This window comes from Octopus bimaculoides, chromosome 3 (genome assembly GCF_046866305.1).
Source record: "Octopus bimaculoides isolate indiv1 chromosome 3, ASM4686630v1, whole genome shotgun sequence".
Taxonomy (NCBI): Eukaryota; Metazoa; Mollusca; class Cephalopoda; order Octopoda; family Octopodidae; genus Octopus; species Octopus bimaculoides.
Genome location: NC_142930.1, coordinates 80,144,530 through 80,165,554, shown reverse-complemented (window position 1 = coordinate 80,165,554; position 21,025 = coordinate 80,144,530). Strand labels below are relative to the sequence as shown.

General features: G+C 40.3%; 1 protein-coding gene across 4 annotated transcripts in view; it reads right to left on the bottom strand.

The window, feature by feature from the left end:
* Positions 1 to 21,025, bottom strand: part of LOC106875464 (protein FAM227B) — a 158,998-nt gene that overhangs the window by 8,289 nt on the left and 129,684 nt on the right. For all 4 annotated transcript variants that reach the window (XM_089349314.1, XM_089349312.1, XM_089349313.1 and 1 more), the window contains 2 exons: positions 6,977 to 7,135; positions 3,117 to 3,201 (listed from right to left, as the gene is read on the bottom strand). In XM_089349314.1, coding sequence (XP_089205440.1) covers positions 3,163 to 3,201; positions 6,977 to 7,135 — 198 coding nt within the window. In that variant the 3' untranslated portion in view covers positions 3,117 to 3,162. The remainder of the gene's footprint in view (positions 1 to 3,116; positions 3,202 to 6,976; positions 7,136 to 21,025) is intronic.

Here is a 21,025-nt window from a genome sequence, read left to right as displayed (position 1 = left end):
TCGATCTGGAGCTGAGCGTAATCTTTGTGCCTTCCGAAAAGAACAGGGCAGATGTCCTAACGAGGGTAAAGCGAGCTTGGTTGCAGGTGCCAGAGGATGCAGAGCAGGCTGTGGCTGCAGTATGCTGTCTGAGTGACTTGGAGTTGAGGAGACTGCATACCATGCATCACATGGGAGTGGACAGGACGTTGTTCCTCGCCAGGAAAGTTGACTCCGAGGTAACGAGGCAGAGCATGCACAGAGTGGTTAGCAGCTGTGACAGGTGCCAGTCTATTGACCCTGCTCCGGGCGTACATGAGGCGGGAAGTATTTCAGTGGCCCAAAACTGGAAACGACTGGCAGTGGACGTAACACACTACCGGTAGATGAGCTGCTGCTGGATAATGGCACTGCATTTCGCTCAGAGGTGTGTTTAAGGCATTTCATACATACTTTGAGATATACATCCCTTCCCCAACACATCAACTAGCTGTTACAACTAGTTTATACCACAACACCTTGAGAATCTGCCACAAAATCTTATTTATCCAAAACCAATACATGGAAAGCTTGTAAAAGAGTATATTCTGACCCACTGTGTTGCCAGTTTGTACATTCCATATCACAGCATTAACTTCCTATTGTTATAATTCTCTCACATCAATGGTTGACTGCGGACCGGGGCGGATGGCCATATGGAGGGAGATGAAGACGGGGACTGCAGAGGAAATCGCAGGAGTGTTAAATGGGATACTCCTGGAACGAGGCCCCGTAGATGAGCTGCTGCTGGATAATGGCACTGCATTTCGCTCAGAGGTGCTGAAAGAAATGCTTGACGGGTGGCAGGTCAGCCGCTTCTTCAGGGCGGCATACCGGACAAGTGGAAATGGAGTGGTGGAAAGGCATCATCGTACCATCAAGACCATGGCAGAGAGGGGCCACATTTCGCCAATCGAGGCCGTATTTTGGTACAATATGTCGCCCAGGTCAGGACAGGCTGAGGAGTCAGTGCCACACAGGGCAATATTCAGGTACGAGTGGAGGCACCCGTGTATTGCATCAATGCCACTCCGGGGAGAAGAAGAGCACACCTTCGTGCAGATCGGGGAAGAAGTTTGGGTAAAACCCCCAAATGCATGGTGCACATCACAATGGGGGAAAGGAACTATAACCTCCATCAATTCAAAGAACAACGTCTCAGTCGATGGTATGCCACGCCATGTTTTGGATGTGCGGAAGATTGTCAGTGCTTCAGAGGATGGAACCAGCTGCAGTGGGCAGGATGATGAAGACAGCAGCAGTAGGCAAGATGATGAAGGCAGCGCGCCAGGAACTCAGGCCAGTCCCGGGGTTGCACAGCGACCACAGAGGGAGCGGTACCCTCCTCCCTGGTTGGCTGATTATGAAACCAATTAAGGTAGTTCGGGAGCGAGGAGTGAGTGGGAGAGCCGGTTGAATGATCTATAGATCAGGGGGGGCGTGTGGTGTTATGGGCTGTGATGAGCTATGTGTTGTGGTGGAGAGGGGTGAGGCAAACAGAGGTGAAGCCAGACCGGAAGGGTCAGATCGGAAGTCGGCGACACGCGGTCCAAGGCTAGCACGTGGGGCCAGTGAGAAACAGCGACGTTACGAGAAAGACGTGTTCTGATCAGGAGCGATCGTGTACCCCGCTGCGGTTGGCAAGGTAAGGTCCAACGCTTCATTCTGTCCTTTTGCTTCTTGTTGTCTTCTTCCTCCATCACACCACACATTGTTTGCAGTACTTCTTTCAAGCATAAAACCAAACTATATCTCACCTACTTTAATTCTGTTTCTAATTAACTAGACTATAACTATTTCCATAACTTTCATGACCTGGTTCAGCAATTTGATAGCACTATAATTACTTCTGTTTAAGGCATTTCATACATACTTTGAGATATACATCCCTTCCCCAACACATCAACTAGCTGTTACAACTAGTTTATACCACAACACCTTGAGAATCTGCCACAAAATCTTATTTATCCAAAACCAATACATGGAAAGCTTGTAAAAGAGTATATTCTGACCCACTGTGTTGCCAGTTTGTACATTCCATATCACAGCATTAACTTCCTATTGTTATAATTCTCTCACATCAAATTTATGTTGTACTATTAGCCCTCTCAAGTCTGGTGCCACCATGAATGACTATCTTTACTTCTCATCTGAATATGTGAATTTCAGATGCATTTGCAGCTTCTTATCAAACTTCTAATGATTTTTTGGATATTCTCTCTTTAAAAAATCCTCTTTTGTAAATTTGTATGCTTGTTTGTTGCAGTCTTTTCTTTGTTTCCTTTGATACTTCTTTTTTGAGAAATATTTGACCCACCTGAGTCTCTGCACTTACTTTTCATATCCTCATACAGTTACAAAAGGCTTGCTTTCAAGTTTGCATACCTGAATTTTCCAACTGATGCTCTTTCTTCAACAACCTCTCCTAATCTGTTTAATCCTTTCATTTTGACACCAAAGAGCTTGGCCTCAATTTCCTTCAGGTACCTATTGCGACATAGTTTTCAGCATTTCTAATTTCACTTCACCCTTCAGACTCAACTCAACTCAAAAAACCCCCCACCTAATTGATTATTCAGTAGTCTCCATTTGTCTATTCTCCTTTTGTACAAATTGAGGGTCTTCAGTGCAATGGTTTGTAATCTGACCCAGGAACTCCCACTGTCTCTATATTGTTGGTATGGTTCTGCACTCTCAACCTCTCACTATACTGTGGATTTGCCTTGTGTACTGCAACATATTTTTTATCATTATTCCTTTTTTCACATGTCTCCCAAATATTTTCAACTTGCAAATCCTTAAGTCCCCTAAAAAATCACCTTTTCAGCATCCCCTCTGGGCCCCTATCTGATATAATCCAACATGGAAAAAGTATCAGTGGGTGAATAGTTTTTTCGTCCAGTAGGCACACATTCACTAAAAGGAATAGAATCTCCTCTTACTGTCACTTCACTTCTAGCACACAGCTCCACACTATACTAAACCCTGCTTATAATGAGTATCACCAAGGTACTGGTTGGGAATTTATTACCTAAATCATATAGTTATTGCTGAAAGTGAAGTTAATGCTAACAGCATTACAATAAAAGTTGCATTACCTATTGTTATTAACATCATCATAGTTTCTCTGGGAATAAAAGAACTTTATTGTTTTAAATTGTTCAAAAATGTTTTCTCTGGAGTAAGACATTAAGGAAAGGAACGGTAGAAAGGTGTGAAATAAGCCTGAAAGGATAAGAAACAGATTTTGTAGCATTTATACCATGATTGTTAATACATTAGCAATCTGGCAGACATCTAATAAATAAGCTACAGACTTTTAAATATATTCAACTTTGTAGATATTTGTGATTAAAAGATGCATAAAAGGCTACTATATATGTTGAAGCTATACCATCATAGAAAGATAGATATGAGATCAATAATTATAATGAACCTACATAATTCTTTACAATTAGTTATCAATTAGTATGCAACACTGTAATTGATTAGAGCACAAAATGTTCTTTTAATAAATTTAGGATTTTACCCTAAAGTCCAACAAAATAAAATTAAATAAATGATTCACATCTGCAGTTCATTCTTGACAGATCTAGACTGTTAGAAATTTCCTGATCATTCCAGTATTGCTCAAGATGCTGAATAGATCTGCTGGTTAAAACCAATACTTTCAAAATACCCTTTATGTGATCCAGACACTCAAAAAATTCAATAATCAATGTAGATTTTCAAAGATTCAGACAGTCAATAATCAGCCAAAAGAATCAGTGGATGGGAAGATTAATCCAAACCAAGATTAAATTGGTCTCCAACATAGAAGCACAAAGGCTGAAGAATCAAGATACTCAAATCATTTTCCTTATTACAAACGTCCACAGAAATTAATCAGCCACAGTTCTTCTTGAAGAATTAAAATATAAAGTGAACACAGTAATTTCCTTTATTCACTGTATGGAATGCAATTTGAATCTCATCAAATTCAAGAGATTGACAGAAAGTGTTCTTCTTTTTAACACTCACTGCTAGTAATTTTATATTCATCAGATTTGTAATATCAGAGCCACTGTGCAGTTTATTTTATAAAACATAAGTAAGAGCAAGATTAAACAAAAAGACCATGAATTCAAACCTTGTTAGAACCTTCATATAATATGCCAATTCTTTCAGTCTGTCAAGCAGCTGCAAAATAAGTCTCTTCATTCTTAATTCATTGTCAAATATAAAAATGAGCACAGTTTACAAGTTACAGTTTCAGGAGTCAATGCACATGTTCAAGTGTGTGTGTGTGTGTGTGTGTGTGTGTGTGTGTGTGTGTGTGTGTGTGTGTGTGTGTGTGTGTGCATGTGTATTTGTGCATGGGTGTGTGGTTAAGAAGCTTGCTTCCCAACCACATGATTTTGGGTTCAGTCCCACAACACAACTCCTTGGGCAAGAGTCTCCTACTATAGCCTCAGGTCAACTCAAGCCTTGTGAGTTGGATTTTATTTATGGACACTGAAAGAAGTCTGTTGCATGGGCATGAGTAAGGATGTTTGTATGTGTTTGTGCATCCTTGTCTAGACATAATCTGACGTTTGTAAATGAGCATCATTGTCAAACAAACATGATTGTTTGTTTCCAGTCTTCAGTGAAAAATATGTTTAACAATGTGAAAATATTTTCTTGTTTGGAAACAGGTGAGGGTATGCAACAGAAAGGACATCTGGTCATAGAAAATCTGCCTCAACAAATTCCATCTGATCCATGCAAACATGAAAAAGTGGACATAATATTTTGCTGCTGCCACTGCTGATGCACACATGCACATATCTATATACACACATATGTATATATATTCATGTACACATGGGTGTTGGTATGAATGGCATTGCATACATGAGTCTTATTACACACTGAACTACATGAATGCTTTACATATTTTGACAGTGTCTTTGATAACTTGTAGCTGTAATCTCTTGACTAAGTATTATCTTTCTGGCTTTGTGAAATCTACTTTCTCAAGATTGATGCTGAGGCAGTTCTGTGTGGCTTCTTTTCTCAAATAAAGACCATTGTGGCTGGTCTGTTGTGCTTGCAGTTTATTGAAGTCTTGACAGGGACATTCTATCAATATTTTTTCAAATTATGTGCGGTTATCCCCCCCCCCCCCACCAATCACTGTACTTTTGTATAGTTGTCTCCTCAGGATTATCTTTCCTCCATATTTCATTAGATAATGCTCTAGCCACTACATCATGTCTCATAGTTAGGTAATATTAGGAGAATATTTTCAGATAGCTATTTATGATATGAGTAGCATCTTCAATTGTTGATTCCACAGAACCTGCATCAGACGTCACAAGTAAATGATTTACCTGCAACCTTATCCCTTTTGTACATCAAGTATTTTGAGGCTGTGTCCTACTTCTGAATTGCAAAACCATATCCTTCAAAATGAGAACCAATATCTGGGTTGTTAGTCCCAGGATAGACTACTTTAGTTGCCAATGTTGCTGTCACATTGAATCCTACAGGAAATATAGCCATGCATGCAGCCTCTCTTTTGATAAGTTGTTGAAGCAGTGCTGTGCAACTTCTCTGAAGCTCCTTTTCACTTTTATGATGTTATCATGTATACAGACTTGATTATTGGCAGGACTTCAATATTTGGTAGTTAGTAGATGCTGTTGAAGGGATGTAATATCACATTAAATAATAGTTGGTGTTGATGTTAAACCTCTGCCACCTTGTTTACATTTCAAGAATAGGTAGTCTACATCTGTTGATCTGGAAAATCCTGGTATGGATTAACAACATCAATAGCCCAGATCTCATCCAGCATCCACTCAAGTAGCCTGAATATTAATAGTAGCATTGGTACAGCAAACATATTGAGGGCTAATCAATTCATTGCATGTGGAAAGTTCCAAGGACCATATTTTCTTTATTCTGGTGTTGTATTCCCTAATTATGTGGTTCTTTCCATCAAAGGAAATGTTTTCAGATATCAGAGAAATAGTCAGGCCATTGATAGTAATATTTGTAGATGGACTTGTATATCTTCCTCACTTAACAACCATATAAGAATATTTATCCTAGCCAACTCCATTCCTATACTTTTTAAGAATATCAAAACTAGGCCATGTTCCTTTATACCATCCATATTCTTGGCATATATTTTCAGATCATCCACAAAGAAGTAATGTGTCAGGTAGTAACACATTGCATTGTTAGGTAGTAACAAAGAAGTAATGTGTTTCTATCTTCCTGTGGACCAATTGCTTATCCTTTAGATTTCCTGAACAAAAAGGACTGGGAGATTACTGAAAGTATAAACAGCATCATGAGGAGATGGTCACTTTGAAATACCTCCATAATACTGTATCCTATCAATAAAAGTATGACCTCTTCCTGTCTTGAAATTCAAAATGGTGGCCTAGGAGGAAGTCAAGTTGTCTATGGCTATAATAATAGTATCTGGAATTATCTATGTATTATACCTACCTGCCTATTTGTCTACCTGTCTTTCTACAAATACACACATGGTACGTATATATACACAAAGAAAAAAGACTACTGACTGTAAGATTTAAGTTATGAATTACTGTCCCATACTGATGTGAGTTTGAACTTCAATAGTACAATGCAAAACACTATATAAACACAGAAGAGTAGTGTAATTTGGTGTTATGTGATACAAGTAGGAATCATTAAACATGATAATATCAGTATACTGTAATGTTATTTGGTGTAGTATAGTAACATGTAGCATACTGGAATGTCAAGATATGTGATATGTATAGGGCAATATGCATACTTTAGAAGGGTATTTTCAGCTGTAGTATAATATACACTATAAGGAGAACATTATTGCTTTATGGTCAGGTGCTAGAAAATGGTACCAAATATTATGTGATATCAACTATAATTTTTCTTTACTTATAGATAATCTACCAAAATTTAAAAAAAAAGGATATGTCTTCTCAGTTCTTTGAAGGCGTTGAATAATTTGATTGGATGGTATCATATAAATTGCTGACATCTTCCTGTTGTACATACAGTAGTTGACCAATGGACATTGGCTGTATAAATCAAACTTCACCTTCTCCAGGTGCAGGTTGTCAACTGCTACTTCTGGCTACAAATTATAACAGAAGATAACCTAAGTCTTTACCTATTAGTATTGACAGTAATAATTTTATATTCATCTCTCTCTCTCTCTCTCTCTCTCTCTCTCTCTCTCTCTCTCTCTCTCTCTCTCTCTCTCTCTCTCACTCACTCACTCACTCACTCACTCTCTCTCAAGTAATAGCAGATACAGAGAATCATATACAGAAGTTGCATCCAGAAAAATGTATATGCACACTGAATGATTATAAAGATAATATTTATTAAAAAACATTTCATTTTCAAAATGTAATACAATTTGCAGACAGATGACAGTTCTAGTCCAGGCACTGTTGATAGCATGAAGCAATGGAATTGCAAACATCAAGAAACATTTTATTTGGTATTTGTGTACATTTTCATTCAATGCCTGCCTTCTATTCAACTGTTGCCTGTTTTTTACTGTAAACTTTATCTTTTAAGTATTCTCATAAAAAAGTCTAGTGGTATGAGGTCCAGTGAATACAGAGGGTATCCTACTGAACCTCATTGTCTAATCCACTTGTTGGGAAAAATCTCATCAAGATAGGCCCTTATGTTACAATGGTGGTGTAGGGGTATCCCATCTTGCTCAAATTCCTTATCTTCAAAATCATCTTGACAGATTGCCACAGCAATTCCGAGTAACTGAGATCAGTCACAGTACCATCAAAATAGAATGGTTCAATTAATCCTTTTGATAATAAACTGTACCAAACTGTAACTCCTGAGAAATCAATATGATGTTCCTCCATAATATGCAGATTCTCAGGACCCCAGTAGGTGCAACTGCAGTGGTTAATAAAGCCATTTAATTTAAATGTAGCCTCATCACTCCAAAAAATTCTTTGTTAGAAAGTGTACATCTTCGACATATCTTGTTTAGTACTACTTGCAAAATTTCACTCTTCCATCTAGAGCATCTTCATTGAGAGCATGAGCTATTCTTGGAATGAAACATTTCCAATGACAGTGCTTCAAAATAAGAAGGACACCTGATTTTGAAACTATTATCTCATGACTCGCTTGCTGTACAGATTTTCTTGAACTCTGACTGGACAGTAAGACTCTGGTATCCTTTCTTGCTTTGTGGGGCTCATTGATGCCTGTGGTCTTCCTGAACAGTTTTTTTTCTAGACATTCTGAAAAGTTCCATCTGCTAGGAATTTAATCGTAATTTGAGTGATGGCAAGTCAGGGAGGTGGCTCTCCTCAACAGTTTTTGCACTTCAACAACATACCTAAATTTCCAGTAGCAGTTTAAGATAAATTTCCTATGCTCAATGCTTAGTCTTGCTTCCTTCATTGTTTCTAATGTATGAAATCTAAAACAAAGTGAGGATTAAGTGAGTTATCAGCAGTCAATGTGCATACACACACACACACACACACACACACACATATGCTCATCATCATCATTTAACGTCTGTTTTCCATTCTGGCATGGGTTGGATGGTTTGATTGAGGTCTGGAGAGCTAGCGGCTGCACCAGGCTCCAATCTGGTCTGGAAATGTTTCTACAGCTGGATGCCCTTCCTAATGCCAACCATTCCGAGAGTGTAGTGGGTGCTTTTTATGTGCCACCAGCACAGAAGCCAGCCAGGTGGGCCTGGCATCAATCACGTTCGGATAGTGCTTTTTACATGCCACCGGCACAGAAGCCGTCAGGGGACACTGGCATCGACCACATTTGGATGATGATTTTATGTGCCACTGGCCACAACTACGATTTTGGTTTCACTTGACTCAAGCATATCATATTGTCCGACGCATCAAGGGTACTCTTAAATAGGCCGGGGGGAAGGCCAGTTTATGGGATTACCTTAGGTTTCCCGTCCATAAAGGGTTTAGCTTTATGGCATATTGTCTGATCCCCCAAACCTGTTGGCCCATGACCACTTAAAAATATATATACATTCTTTTATTCTTTTACTTGTTTCAATCATTTGCTGGAGCACCACCTTGAAAGATTTTAGTTGCATAAATTGACCCTAGGACTCATTTTTTAAGCTTAGTACTTATTCTATCAGTCTCTTTTGCTGAACCACTAAGTTATGGGGATGTAAACACACCAACACTGATTGTCAAGCAGTGATGAGGGGACAAACACAGACACAAAAACACACACGTCTATATATATAACAGGCTTCTTTCAGTTTCTATCTACCAAATCCACTCACAAGGCTTTGGTTAGCCCAAGGCTATAGTGGAAGACACTTGCTCAAGGTTCCACACATCCCCATTTCCCATGTTTCCACACATCCCCATTTCCCATGTTTCCCCCCATGTCCCTTTCCAGTTTCTCAGAGTTGGCACTGTCAATGTAGGTACATTGAAAGTTAGGTCCGGTGAAATTGCTGAGATGCTTGAACAGAGACATTTTGATGTGTGTTGCTTTCAAGAAGTAAGGTGGAGAGATTTAACCAGGTTCCTCATAGGCAAGACATAGATATAAAATCTTCTGGGAAGATAAGTGATAGGATAGGAGATGTGGGTATACTTCTCACAGAGAAATGGGTTGATAAGGTCATAGAAGTAGTCAGAGCGTGTGATAGAGTGCTTAGACTCAAGCTACTCTTGCAAAATAAAACAGCAGCAATTATCTCTGCCTATGCCCCCCAGACAGGGCTACTGAATGAACAGAAGGACTGTTTTTATGATACCCTTCTGCAGGCTACTTCAGAGACAAAAAAGAAAGATCTTATCTTTGTGGCCGGTGATTTCAATTGACATGTTGGGCAGCAGCCAGGTGCCTTCCAGGAGTACATAGGTGTTATAGAATTGGTTCCCGAAATGAAGAGGGAATAAGGCTGCTGGAGTTCTGTGAGGCATCCTTAAAGTCCTGTGGTACATGGCTTACCCTCCAAATATTTATGAAGAGGTTGTGCAATTGCTTGAAAAGCTTCTGTCCACCATGCTAGTAGATTTCAGGTGGGACAGTATCCCTGCCATGTGTTTGAAAAGTAGAGATCAGTTAAACAGTCTATCAATTCCTGGAAGGCTGGCTCCAAAGACAAGTCTGTATTTCAGCATGCTCTGGAATAGACATTATGATGTCATCATTAGTGACTGAAGTGAAGTCCAACACAGCTTTGAAGTGGTCTTTCCATCATTTCAGGATGTCAGATTTGTCAGTTAAGAGTATCTCTCCATTAGATGAAAAAATAGGAGTAAACACCGTGCTATTAAGGACTATATACTTTCTTGAGACCATCATAGAAGGCTTTAGAATCCTTTCTGTCTGCAGCTTCTTGGAGTTCAGAAGCATTGGATGACCACCAAGCCTCCTTCATCTGTTTAAGAGCACACTGGACCTGGCCTTTGCATTTCTTATAAGCATTCTTTCTGCTGAATGAGCTTTTATCATTAATCCATGTTTTATGAGAACTGTGCATTTTATCTATCAACTGCTGGACATGTGTGCTGTTATTATTGAACCAATCTTGATATTTATGAACAGGAAGTCCAATAACCTCTCAGGATGCAGAATGTGTTGCATCATGTAGAGCCTTCCAAGATAATTCAATGTCATCACTGATATCAACAGTGTTGAATTCAGTGTCCAACTAGTTAGAGAAATCAGCCTGCTTTTCAGGGGTTTTCAAAGGCAGAACATTTATGTGCTTAGGCACTGATGACTTTTGTAGACTTGTGTGTTTCAGATGGAGCGTAACCTTACTATAAAGAAGAGAAAGTTCAGAGAGATAGCAGATGTTATGAAAGGAACATGTAATGTTAAAGTCTTTTAGTTCTTGCTTCTTAATGATAATATAATCTATGAGATGCCAATCTTTAGATCTAAGATGCATCCAAGTTGTTTTGCAACAATTTCACTGTTGAAAGAAGTAATCATGATGTCTAGTCTGAATTCCCTGCAGACAGAACACACACAGACTGCTGAAGTTCATTTGACCTACACCATGATGACTAATTGCACCCTTCCATGTCAGATAGTCAGTACCAATATAAGCATTAAAATTGCCCATAACAATAAGTATATTCCTATGTTGACAACTGAAGATGACATCGTGGAGTTGGTTGTAAAATTCATCCTTTTCCTGCTCAGAGTTGGACATTGGTTGGAGCATAGCAACTGACAAGCATAGCATAAGTGTTACAATCAAGTAACATCATTAGTGTCATGATGCGATCAGAAATACCTTTGGGTAGAGAAGGAAAGGCCCTGCCTATTTCTGTCTTGATGGTGAAACAAACACCAGAGTGGCATGGCTTGTTCTCATTTCTTCCAGACCAGAAAAATGCATATCCACCTTTGCTTTCTTCTAACTGTGATGATCCTACAAGATGAGTTTTACTGAGTGTGGCTATATCAATGTTGTACTTTTTAGTTCAAGGGCAACCAGTGCTGCTTTTTGTTCTGGTGCTGAGTAATTGTCTTTGGTATAATCAAATAGGTAGTTACAAATACAAAAGATGAGAGATAGGTAGAGTCCATAGGTATAAAGTTTGAATGAGTGATTTGCATGTCAGGCACAATCAAAGCTTTTGTTAATGTCTAGAGCAACAACTGCTTTTGCAAAACATCTCTAAAGTGAGAGTCCACTGCTGAGTGACATAAAAGAGTGGGTCTCCAGTGGATGTGGCTCTGTAGAAATTGTACTGGTGATCACTGAAGATAGAGAGAGAGGAAGAGAGAGAAAGAGAGAGAGGAAGAGAGAGAAAGAGAGAGAGAGAGATTCAAGGTGATAAAGAATATCATTGTTAATGTTTATCTCCATTGCTTTGGTATTGTTTTGTTTTGAGGATTTCCATGCACTAATATTTTTGTGTCTAGACTACTGAATCTAATGTTGTTACTTATTTTATTTTATTTTTGTTTATTTATTGGTTCTATATTCTTTTTCAAATACATTTTCCCTGAACTTTGCCAAGAAAATATTCTCATTAGTTGACTGTCCTTAGATTTTTCTAGATCATTATTTCTGTGCAGCTTGCTTTCTTTTGCTTCTTTCTGCTGTCAGTTTCATTAACTATCCTGACAATCAGTTACATCCAGTTTCATTTTCACCGAGTTTTATCTTTTATTCCATTATTTCTGTATATGGACACATAAGAGGTGCAGCAACATCAAAGGCAGGTTAACTAGCAAGTTAGTTTTTGTTTGTGGCAGATGTTCAGGTGCAATAAAGACTGTAAACAAACAGGAAACAACTTCTATCTCATTCCAGGGTGAAAAACTAGAGGTAGTCGATAGCTTCCGCTATCTGGGCGACCAAGTTAGTAGTGGGGGTGGGTGCGCTGAAAGTGTAGCTGCTAGAATAAGAATAGCCTGGGCAAAGTTTAGAGAGCTCTTACCCCTGCTGGTGACAAAGGGACTCTCACTCAGAGTAAAAGGCAGACTGTATGACGCATGCGTACGAACAACCATGCTACATGGCAGTGAAACATGGGCTGTAACTGCTGAGGACATACGTAAGCTCGCAAGGAATGAAGCCAGTATGCTCCGTTGGATGTGTAATGTCAATGTGAATACCTGTCAGAGTGTAAGTATCTTGAGAGAAAAGCTGAACATTAGAAGCATCAGTTGTGGCGTGCAAGAGAGACGATTGCGCTGGTATGGACATGTGGTGAGAATGGAGGAGGATAGCTGCGTGAAAAAGTGCCACACCCTAACAGTTGAGGGAACGCGTGGAAGAGGTAGGCCCAGGAAGACCTGGGCTGAGGTGGTGAGGCAAGACCTTCGTACATTGGGCCTCACCGAGGCGATGACTACTGACCGAGACCTTTGGAAATGTGCTGTGCGTGAGAAGACCCGGCAAGCCAAGTAAGATCGTTGCCAGTGCCCCTGGACTGGTTCTTGTGCGGGTGGCACATGAGATGCACCATTTTGAGCGTGGCCGTTGCCAGTACCGCCTGACTGGCTCCTGTAGGATTTTCGAGCGAGATCGTTGCCAGCGCCCCTGGACTGGCTTGTGCGGGTGGCACATAAAAGACACCATTTCGAGCGTGGCTGTTTTCGTGCGGGTGACACGTAAAAGCACCCACTACACTCTCTGAGTGGTTGGCGCTAGGAAGGGCATCCAGCTGTAGAAACTCTGCCAAATCAGACTGGAGCCTGGTGTTGCCATCCGGTTTCACCAGTCCTCAGTCAAATCGTCCAACCCATGCTAGCATGGAAAGCGGACGTTAAACGATGATGATGATGATGATGATGTCGTTTCTTCTTCTTAGCATCTTTAACTTAGTATTTCCTTTACCATTCTTCTCTACACAACAGCTGTAGCATTTACTACTTTATTTGCTTGGAGTCAATAAATGTTATTTGTTGTGCATCACAATTATTTGAGTTACTTTAACAGAGATCATTTGTTACTGTTCATGGTCTCTTCCCCAAGCTTTTTTCAGATTTTCACATGTCAACTTTTAGAAGGAAAATTAGTCCCATGGAGATATAATTTAGCAAACACCCAATGTGATATAAAAAATATATTTGTCTCTTGCCTAAAGAGTGATGAGTTTGTGTCTTATTAATTGTGAATTTACTAACTATATATTGTGTACTAATGATTCCTGCATCCAGTTACAGTCAAAGAGGAGAAAATAGACAGACAGAATGAAGTGAAGTGGAGCAAAATACAATGTCAGCAAACTGGTAGAAGGGTATCAAAACAAAAGTACAAGAATTCAATTGTCTACAATGTCATTTGTCATAGCAGAGAATATTCCAACAACTGCAAAGCTCAAACATAAAAACTCATACCTAGAAATACCTGTCAGTGTGTTTCAAAAAATTTCAAAACAAGAATTGGAATGGGTTTAGTAAATTAACTAGCTTTTCCATTATTAAGCTGGTATTAAGAAGAAAATCTAGCACAAGTTATCTACATAAAACTATGATGGAAAACTTTAATTTATATATGAACTCTTTAGAATAGTAGTTTTGAATCACAGAACCAAAGCTGGTCTCAAGTTGGTGATATCAAAAGAGTTGTTTCCAAAACATTTCCTGACCTAATATTTTTCCTAACCACTTTATTAAATGGTTAAACAACTAAATCCACAAGTGCCATCTGTTTAGCTGTAATGAAATTTGCACCACCACCACCACTACCACCACCACCACCATCACCACTGTAAATAATAATAATGAGTTTTTTAGTAATTCCAAATACAAAGTTCAGGTCTCCCTCTTCACTTGGGTTGTGGATCATGATAAAGCACTAACGATGCTGCCCCTTTTTCCATTTCTATTAGCAATACTCCAGAATTGATATAAAAATAAAACTTCCTGTTCCACAGTTCTTTTTTTTATCATGACAATCATTCCTTGTCTTCCTAAATACTAAATCTGACAACTATCTCTTCTTCCAATAAGTTGTCTGTGGAGATGAGGTGAACCGTGGGGAAAGGGTCAGTGATGTCAATAGCTGAGGAGCCTTACCAGAAGAGGAAGAGTGAGTGCGGAAGTGGGCAGAAGTAGGAGCAGTGTGGGCTTCTTTGGCCTCAGGCAGAGAGAGAAAATAGACATGTGTAGACATGCAAGCTAGACATGCAAATAGTCACCAAGAGATAGGTGAATTGCACTTTGTTCCTCATATTACAGTTCCCTATATTACAAGTTATTTTGGAACTTGTAATATTTTCTTTTGTTGTTGTTGTCCTCTTCCAAGTGATGGCAGCAAAAATAAGGATCAGTAGTGATGTCATCAGACCTTTTTGTGGCGTGGGAGATGTTACTACCTGGATTCATAAGATCAAGATGGTGGCTAAGCTGCAAAGCATTGAAGATGTAGCAGATCTCATGGTTCTGTATTTGAAGGGAAATACGTTGGCACTGTACTTTGAAATGGACGAAAAAGACCAACTGGATGCAAAGAAGATTGAGCAGCACCTAAAGGAAGCCTTTACAGAAAGTTCATACACTGCGTTCACCTAGCTAGGAAAGGTCAGGTGGACAGGGGTGCAGATGGATGTGTATACAGTGGAGGTTCTGAGACAGGCCACCTTATCTGGTTTTACCAGAAAGGAACTAGAAAAGGTGGCACTGTTGGCTTTCATAAATAGTTTCCCTGATGACATATCAGTGCAGCTGCAACAACTGCCAAGCAGTGAGAAAAAGGTGATAAGCGAACTTGTTGCCCAAGCCTGTGTGTCAATGCAAAACACTGGGTGGAATGCAGTGGCAATGGCAGCTGCAGAAGCCCATGACATCATGCGATGATTTCTGAAGAATGAGGAGAGAAAAACTGCTGTGGAGCAGCAGTAATGGTTTATGGGCTGGTATTTCAAGTGCCATGGTCTACACATGGTAAGGGACTGTGCAGAGACAAAGTTTGAACTCATTTGCTACTAGGGCAGGCAGATAGAGCATATCACTTGATCCTGCAGCCAGGGAAAAGGCCATGGAGAAGTTGCTGCCTCTCAAACTTCTCCTGTTGCTGCCTATAGTTGAAGTCCTGGTTTGAGGAAAGGTGTTCAAAGCCTTCATGGATATGGGCTGTACAATGTCTCTCATGACCCCAAGGGTGACAAAAAAGTCGAAAGGGACGAGTAGTGTTAGGGCAGTTGATGGCAGTGAAATTGGATGTTAGGGTAGCAGTGAAGTGGCGATGGCAGTGTGGGACACAACACTAAGACTGCAGGTAATTGTGATCGACCATGTGGTTGATGGAATTGATTTGGTAATGGGCATGGACACAATCAACCGCTTAGGAGGTGTCAGTGCTGATGGAGATATGGTATCATTTAGTGGTGCAGGGGCGTTATCCACTGTGAGTCTGCAACAAGAAAGGGGGAAAAGCCCTGGGGTGGATTGTACTGCTTACATCGTTGAAGGTAAAAATTTTCAGGCAGTGTTCAATAGTCAGTGATGGACAGTTGAGTGGCACTGGAAAGGAGCAGGGGGGGGGGGGGGGCAATGCTGAGAAACAAGCTTAGCTGTTATCAGCATACTTTGAAAGATGTCAGGGTGTGAATTTGAAGGAGAGGTGGAGAGATTGATCAACAAGGGTATCCTAATCCTGTGGAAAGAGAAAGTGAAGAACATAGTGCTGCCATTAATAGCAGTGGTACAACCAATGAAGGGCAAGGTCAGGCTGGTACTGGACTTTCAAGAGCTAAATGGCCATGTATTGTGCCACACAGGCGGCAAGGTGACTGATGTTGGTGGAGAGACGTTGTAAGAATGGAGATGGATGATGAGGGCTGCAACAACTGTAGACTTATAGTCAGTATATCTGCAGCTCTATGTGAGCCAGAAATTGTGGATGTATGAGCTGGGGAGTTTATAAGGGCCAGACATAATGTCTGACTAGGCTGGATTTGGAGCTGAATTCTGCACCAAAGGTCATAGCAACAGCGCTCAAATCTATCCTAAGAAAGGTTGAGAAGGTAAAAAAGGCCACCAATTCCTATACAGACGACATCCTGGTAGACAAGATTATAGTATCTGCTGCAGAGGTCATAGGTTGCCTAAAGAAGGTTGGGCTGATTACGAAACCACTGGAGCCAATGCTTAGAGGAGCTGCACTAGGATTCAAGATTCAAAGAGACAAAACAGGTCTGTTGGTGTTTCAGAGAGGAAATGAGATTCTGGAACTGGGCACCAGTGTCAACAGATGAGAACTATTCTCAATGTGTGGGAGACTAGTGGGTCACTATCCAATTGCAGGTTGGCTTCAAACAGCATGCGGATACATCAAGAGATGAGCAGACAGGACAAGGTAGGGAGATAAAGTGAAAGAGAGGATGGTGGTGATGATGCAGGAGATCCTAGAGAGGGTAAGAGCAGAAGACCTAGTAAAAGGAAGTTGCTATGTACTCAAATTGGAAAACAGGATCATATGGTGCAATGCGAGCAGTGTAATGATGGGGGTGTCGAAGTGGAGGATGCAGCCTGGCTCTGAAAAGCAGATGATTACAGTGCCTTGCAAAAATCTACACCCCTTTTGAAAATTTATATATTTTGTATAATTTAACAGGGAACAACACATTTTTTCAATTCCAATGATTGTTAAATAATAAGCAGATCCATCACACTTTCCTTTGATATAAAAATTACATTTTAAAAATTTCACACTGATTCTTAAAATCATATAACTGAGAAAAATGTCTCTGCAAAAGTCTACACCCCCTTTGGAATGTCTTCAGCTAATACTTTGTGGATGATCCTGCTGCATCAATTACACCCTGCAGATGCCTCGGGTAGCCTTCCATGAGCTTGCTGCAGTGGTCTGCCATTCTTCATGTCAGAACTTCTCAAGCTATGTCAGATTGGATGGGGAACGTTGGTGCACAACCAGCTTTAGATCTCGCCATAGATGTTTTATAGGATTTAGGTCTGGAGACTGGCTGGGCCACACCAAAACTGTCATTTTCTTGCTAGCAAACCAAGCTTTAGTGCTTTTTGACACATGCTTGGGGTTGTTATCTTGTTGACACTTGAAATTGCGACCCAAGCGCAGAGCTAGCAGACTTCAGCAGGTTTGCCTCCAATATTTCTTGGTACTTGACACTGTCCATGATACCTTGGAAGTTACCAACTCTCCAGGCCCTGTAGCTGAAAAACAGCCCCAAAGCATGATCGAGCCACTGCCATGCTTTACAGTGGGAACGGTGTAATGAGGCTGGTGAGCAGTGCCTTTTTTCTGCCAAACATAGCGTTTCCTAATTTTTCCAAATAACTTGACTTTGGTCTCATCTGACCAAAAAATCTTTTGCCACATGGTCATGGAATCATTAATGTGACTTTTGTCAAAGCTTGCTTGTGCATAGGCTTCAGAAGGGGCTTTTTTCTAGCTACCCTTCCTTGCAGGCCAGACTGCTGCAATACTCTGGAAATTGTAGATGCATGGACATCTGTCCCAGTACTGGAAACTGAAGCTTTCAAGTCTTCCAGTGTTGCACTAGGATTGGAGGTTGCCTCCCGGACCAATTCTGACTTTGCTCTTCTGGTAAGTTTGCTCGGTCTCCCAGACCTTGGTAGGGTAGCAGTGGTTTTGTGCACTAACCACTTCTAACCTATAGTTTTAACAGTGCTTAGGGGCAATTCTAAAGTTTTTGCAATTTTTTATAGCCATTATTTTCATTGTACTTTTGAATAATAAGGTTTTTAAGTTCTTGAGACAGAGGTTTGCCCGTTTTCCTTCCCGAGTTGGACACCTTGTGTTTACAGTCAGAGTCCAAAGACCAACATACCAAAAAACCATGTGGTGAATGATTTTGTAGGCAGTTAAATCACTTTATATAGCAAAATAATAGACTGGCCAAGTTTGTTTGTTATTGTAGAACACACATGTCACCTTTGATTGTTTTGGATTGTATACATCAATGACAAACTACATGATAACACAGTATAATATCGGGAGGGGGTGTAGACTTTTACAAAGACATTTTTATAAGTTATATGATTTTAAGAATCAGTGTGAAATGTTTAAAATGTAATTTTTATATCAAAGGAAAGTGTGATGGATCTGCTTATTATTTAACAATCATTGGAATTGAAAAAATGTGTTGTTCCCTGTTAAATCATACAAAATATATAAATTTTCAAAAGGAGTGTAGACTTTTGCAAGGCACTGTATAACCACATCAACGTGGCTGAGTTGGATGTTGAGCTGAAATGGGTGACTCTGGCCCTGAGATGTGGGCCACACTCTATCGAAATCAACCAATTTGGCTACTGTGCTTGGATGGGTGGGATCAGTGATCACCAATGAAAGGAGGGTTCAAACCAAAGGTTTTGCAAAGATGTTAGTAAAACACTGCTCAGGGGTTCTGTGAGAACTAGCTGCTGAATTTGGTTTGAAGCTGAGCATGGTCTTTGTACCCTCAGGAAGGAATAAGGCAGACATTCAAACCAGGGTGAAAAAGGCCTGGTTGTCAATACTGGAAGATTCAGAGCAGGGGATAGCTGCAGTGTGTCAGCCATAATATGGATGTGGATAGAACCCTGTATCTTACCAGGAAAGCTGACAGGGAAAGTTACTGGGCAGAGCATTCAAAAAGTGGTCGGGAGCTGTGACAGGTGTCAATACATCAACCCTGCTCCATGTGTGCACAAGCTGGGAAACATCTCAGTAGAGTAAAACTGGAGATGATTGGCAGTGGATGTGACACACTACTGGCAGGGGACATCTCTCTTGGTAGTCAACTGCAGACCAGGCCGGATGATGATATGGAAGGAAATTAAGACGGGCACTGCAGATGAAGTTGCACATATCCTGAATGAGATATTCCAGGACCAGGGCCCTGTAGATGAACTGCTGATGGATAATGGCACTGCATTTCCTTCAGAGATGCTGAAGGAGATGCTCGATAAGTGGAATGTGCACCGCTTCTTCTGAGTGGCAAACAGGCTGAGTAGAAATGGGATTGTGGAAAGATACCATCACATGATCAAGGCCATGGTGAAGAGGGGATATATTTCACCACTGGAAGCAGTATTTTGTTACAATATGTCACCCCAATCAGGACAGACCAAGGAGTCTGTGCCACAGAGTGATATTGAGGTATAAATAGCAACACCCATGTACAGTATCACAAAACTCTGTGGAAGAGAGAGAGAAAGCCTGCTTTTGTGCAGGCTGGAGATGAAGTCTGGGTCAAGCTCTCAAAGGCATACTGCACATCTCAGTGGGACAGAGAGACAGTGGCAGCTGTTAATTCAAAAAAATAATGTCTCTGTGGATGGAATGCTGTGTCATGCCTTGGATGTTTAGTAGAATTGTTGCTTCATCAGATGACTAAGGTGGAGGAGAGGAAGCAGGCAGCACTCCATCCCTACAGAGATTACAGGTGCCCAGGTGGATGGCAGATTTCAACATGGAGTGAAGTTAGGAGGCGATCTCTGAAATCAAGCGGTGTGTGAAGATAATGTGAACTGGGAGAAAGGGTAAATGATGTCAATGGCTGAGAGACCCTACCTGAAGGGGAAGAGTGAATGAGAAAGTGGGTGGAAGAACGACCAGTGTGGGCCTCTTAGGCCTCAGGCAGCGGTAGTAGATGGATGCATGTAGACATGCGAGCTAGAAAGGGAATTAGCCATAGGTTCTAGTGACAGGTTAGATGAGTAGGGCATATCTCAGATTTAACCCAGCAGGACAGTTGACACTGAGAGGAAGGTGAATCGCACTTTGTTCATCATATTACAGTTCCCCATATTACATTGTCTCAAGAAAGTATAAGAAAGTTCTGGCTTGTATATTTTTAAAGTGTTATTTCTTACATGATGTGGTATAAAACTGATGCACTTCACTTCCTGTAACATTTGTAGCACAACCTAAGAAACATCAATGCACTTGAGTAGTGGAAAGTATATGTAGCTATGGATGGAGGACTGTGGACTACTCGTTTGTCATGATAGAATTTGTAAATATGTTCTGTTAACTTACTTAAATAATTAATGTTGGAAGTGGAGCTAACAAATCTTAACTTAAAAGCAGAGCAATTGTAGTGGGTGAATAATGGGATTCTGTAGGCCAAAGAAGATAAAACACTTATAATGATTGGAAGGGAAAGTCAAAAATTATTTGTTTGTTGCACCACATGAGTTTATACATATGCACATAAAATGTAAATATATTTGGAAAAATGATTGAGCATGTAATTTAAATGGCTGCTTCATATTGGATCTCTCACTGTCAGATAGCTAGCCCCACTGTTTACACCAAACAAATACTAACTGCCATCCTTGCAGTAATGACATTAACCTGATACATTCCGTTCTTACCACCACAGGCTTTCTGTAGTGACCCTCCACACCAAACATAACAATAAACACAAGAAAAATGTAGACACACAGTGAGAATTATAAACCTAGTCATTAAAAACACTAAGTATACAAAACATACAAAAACACACACACACAAACACACATTTCACAATTAGCAATGTCACTATTACTAATCTTGAATTTCTGATCA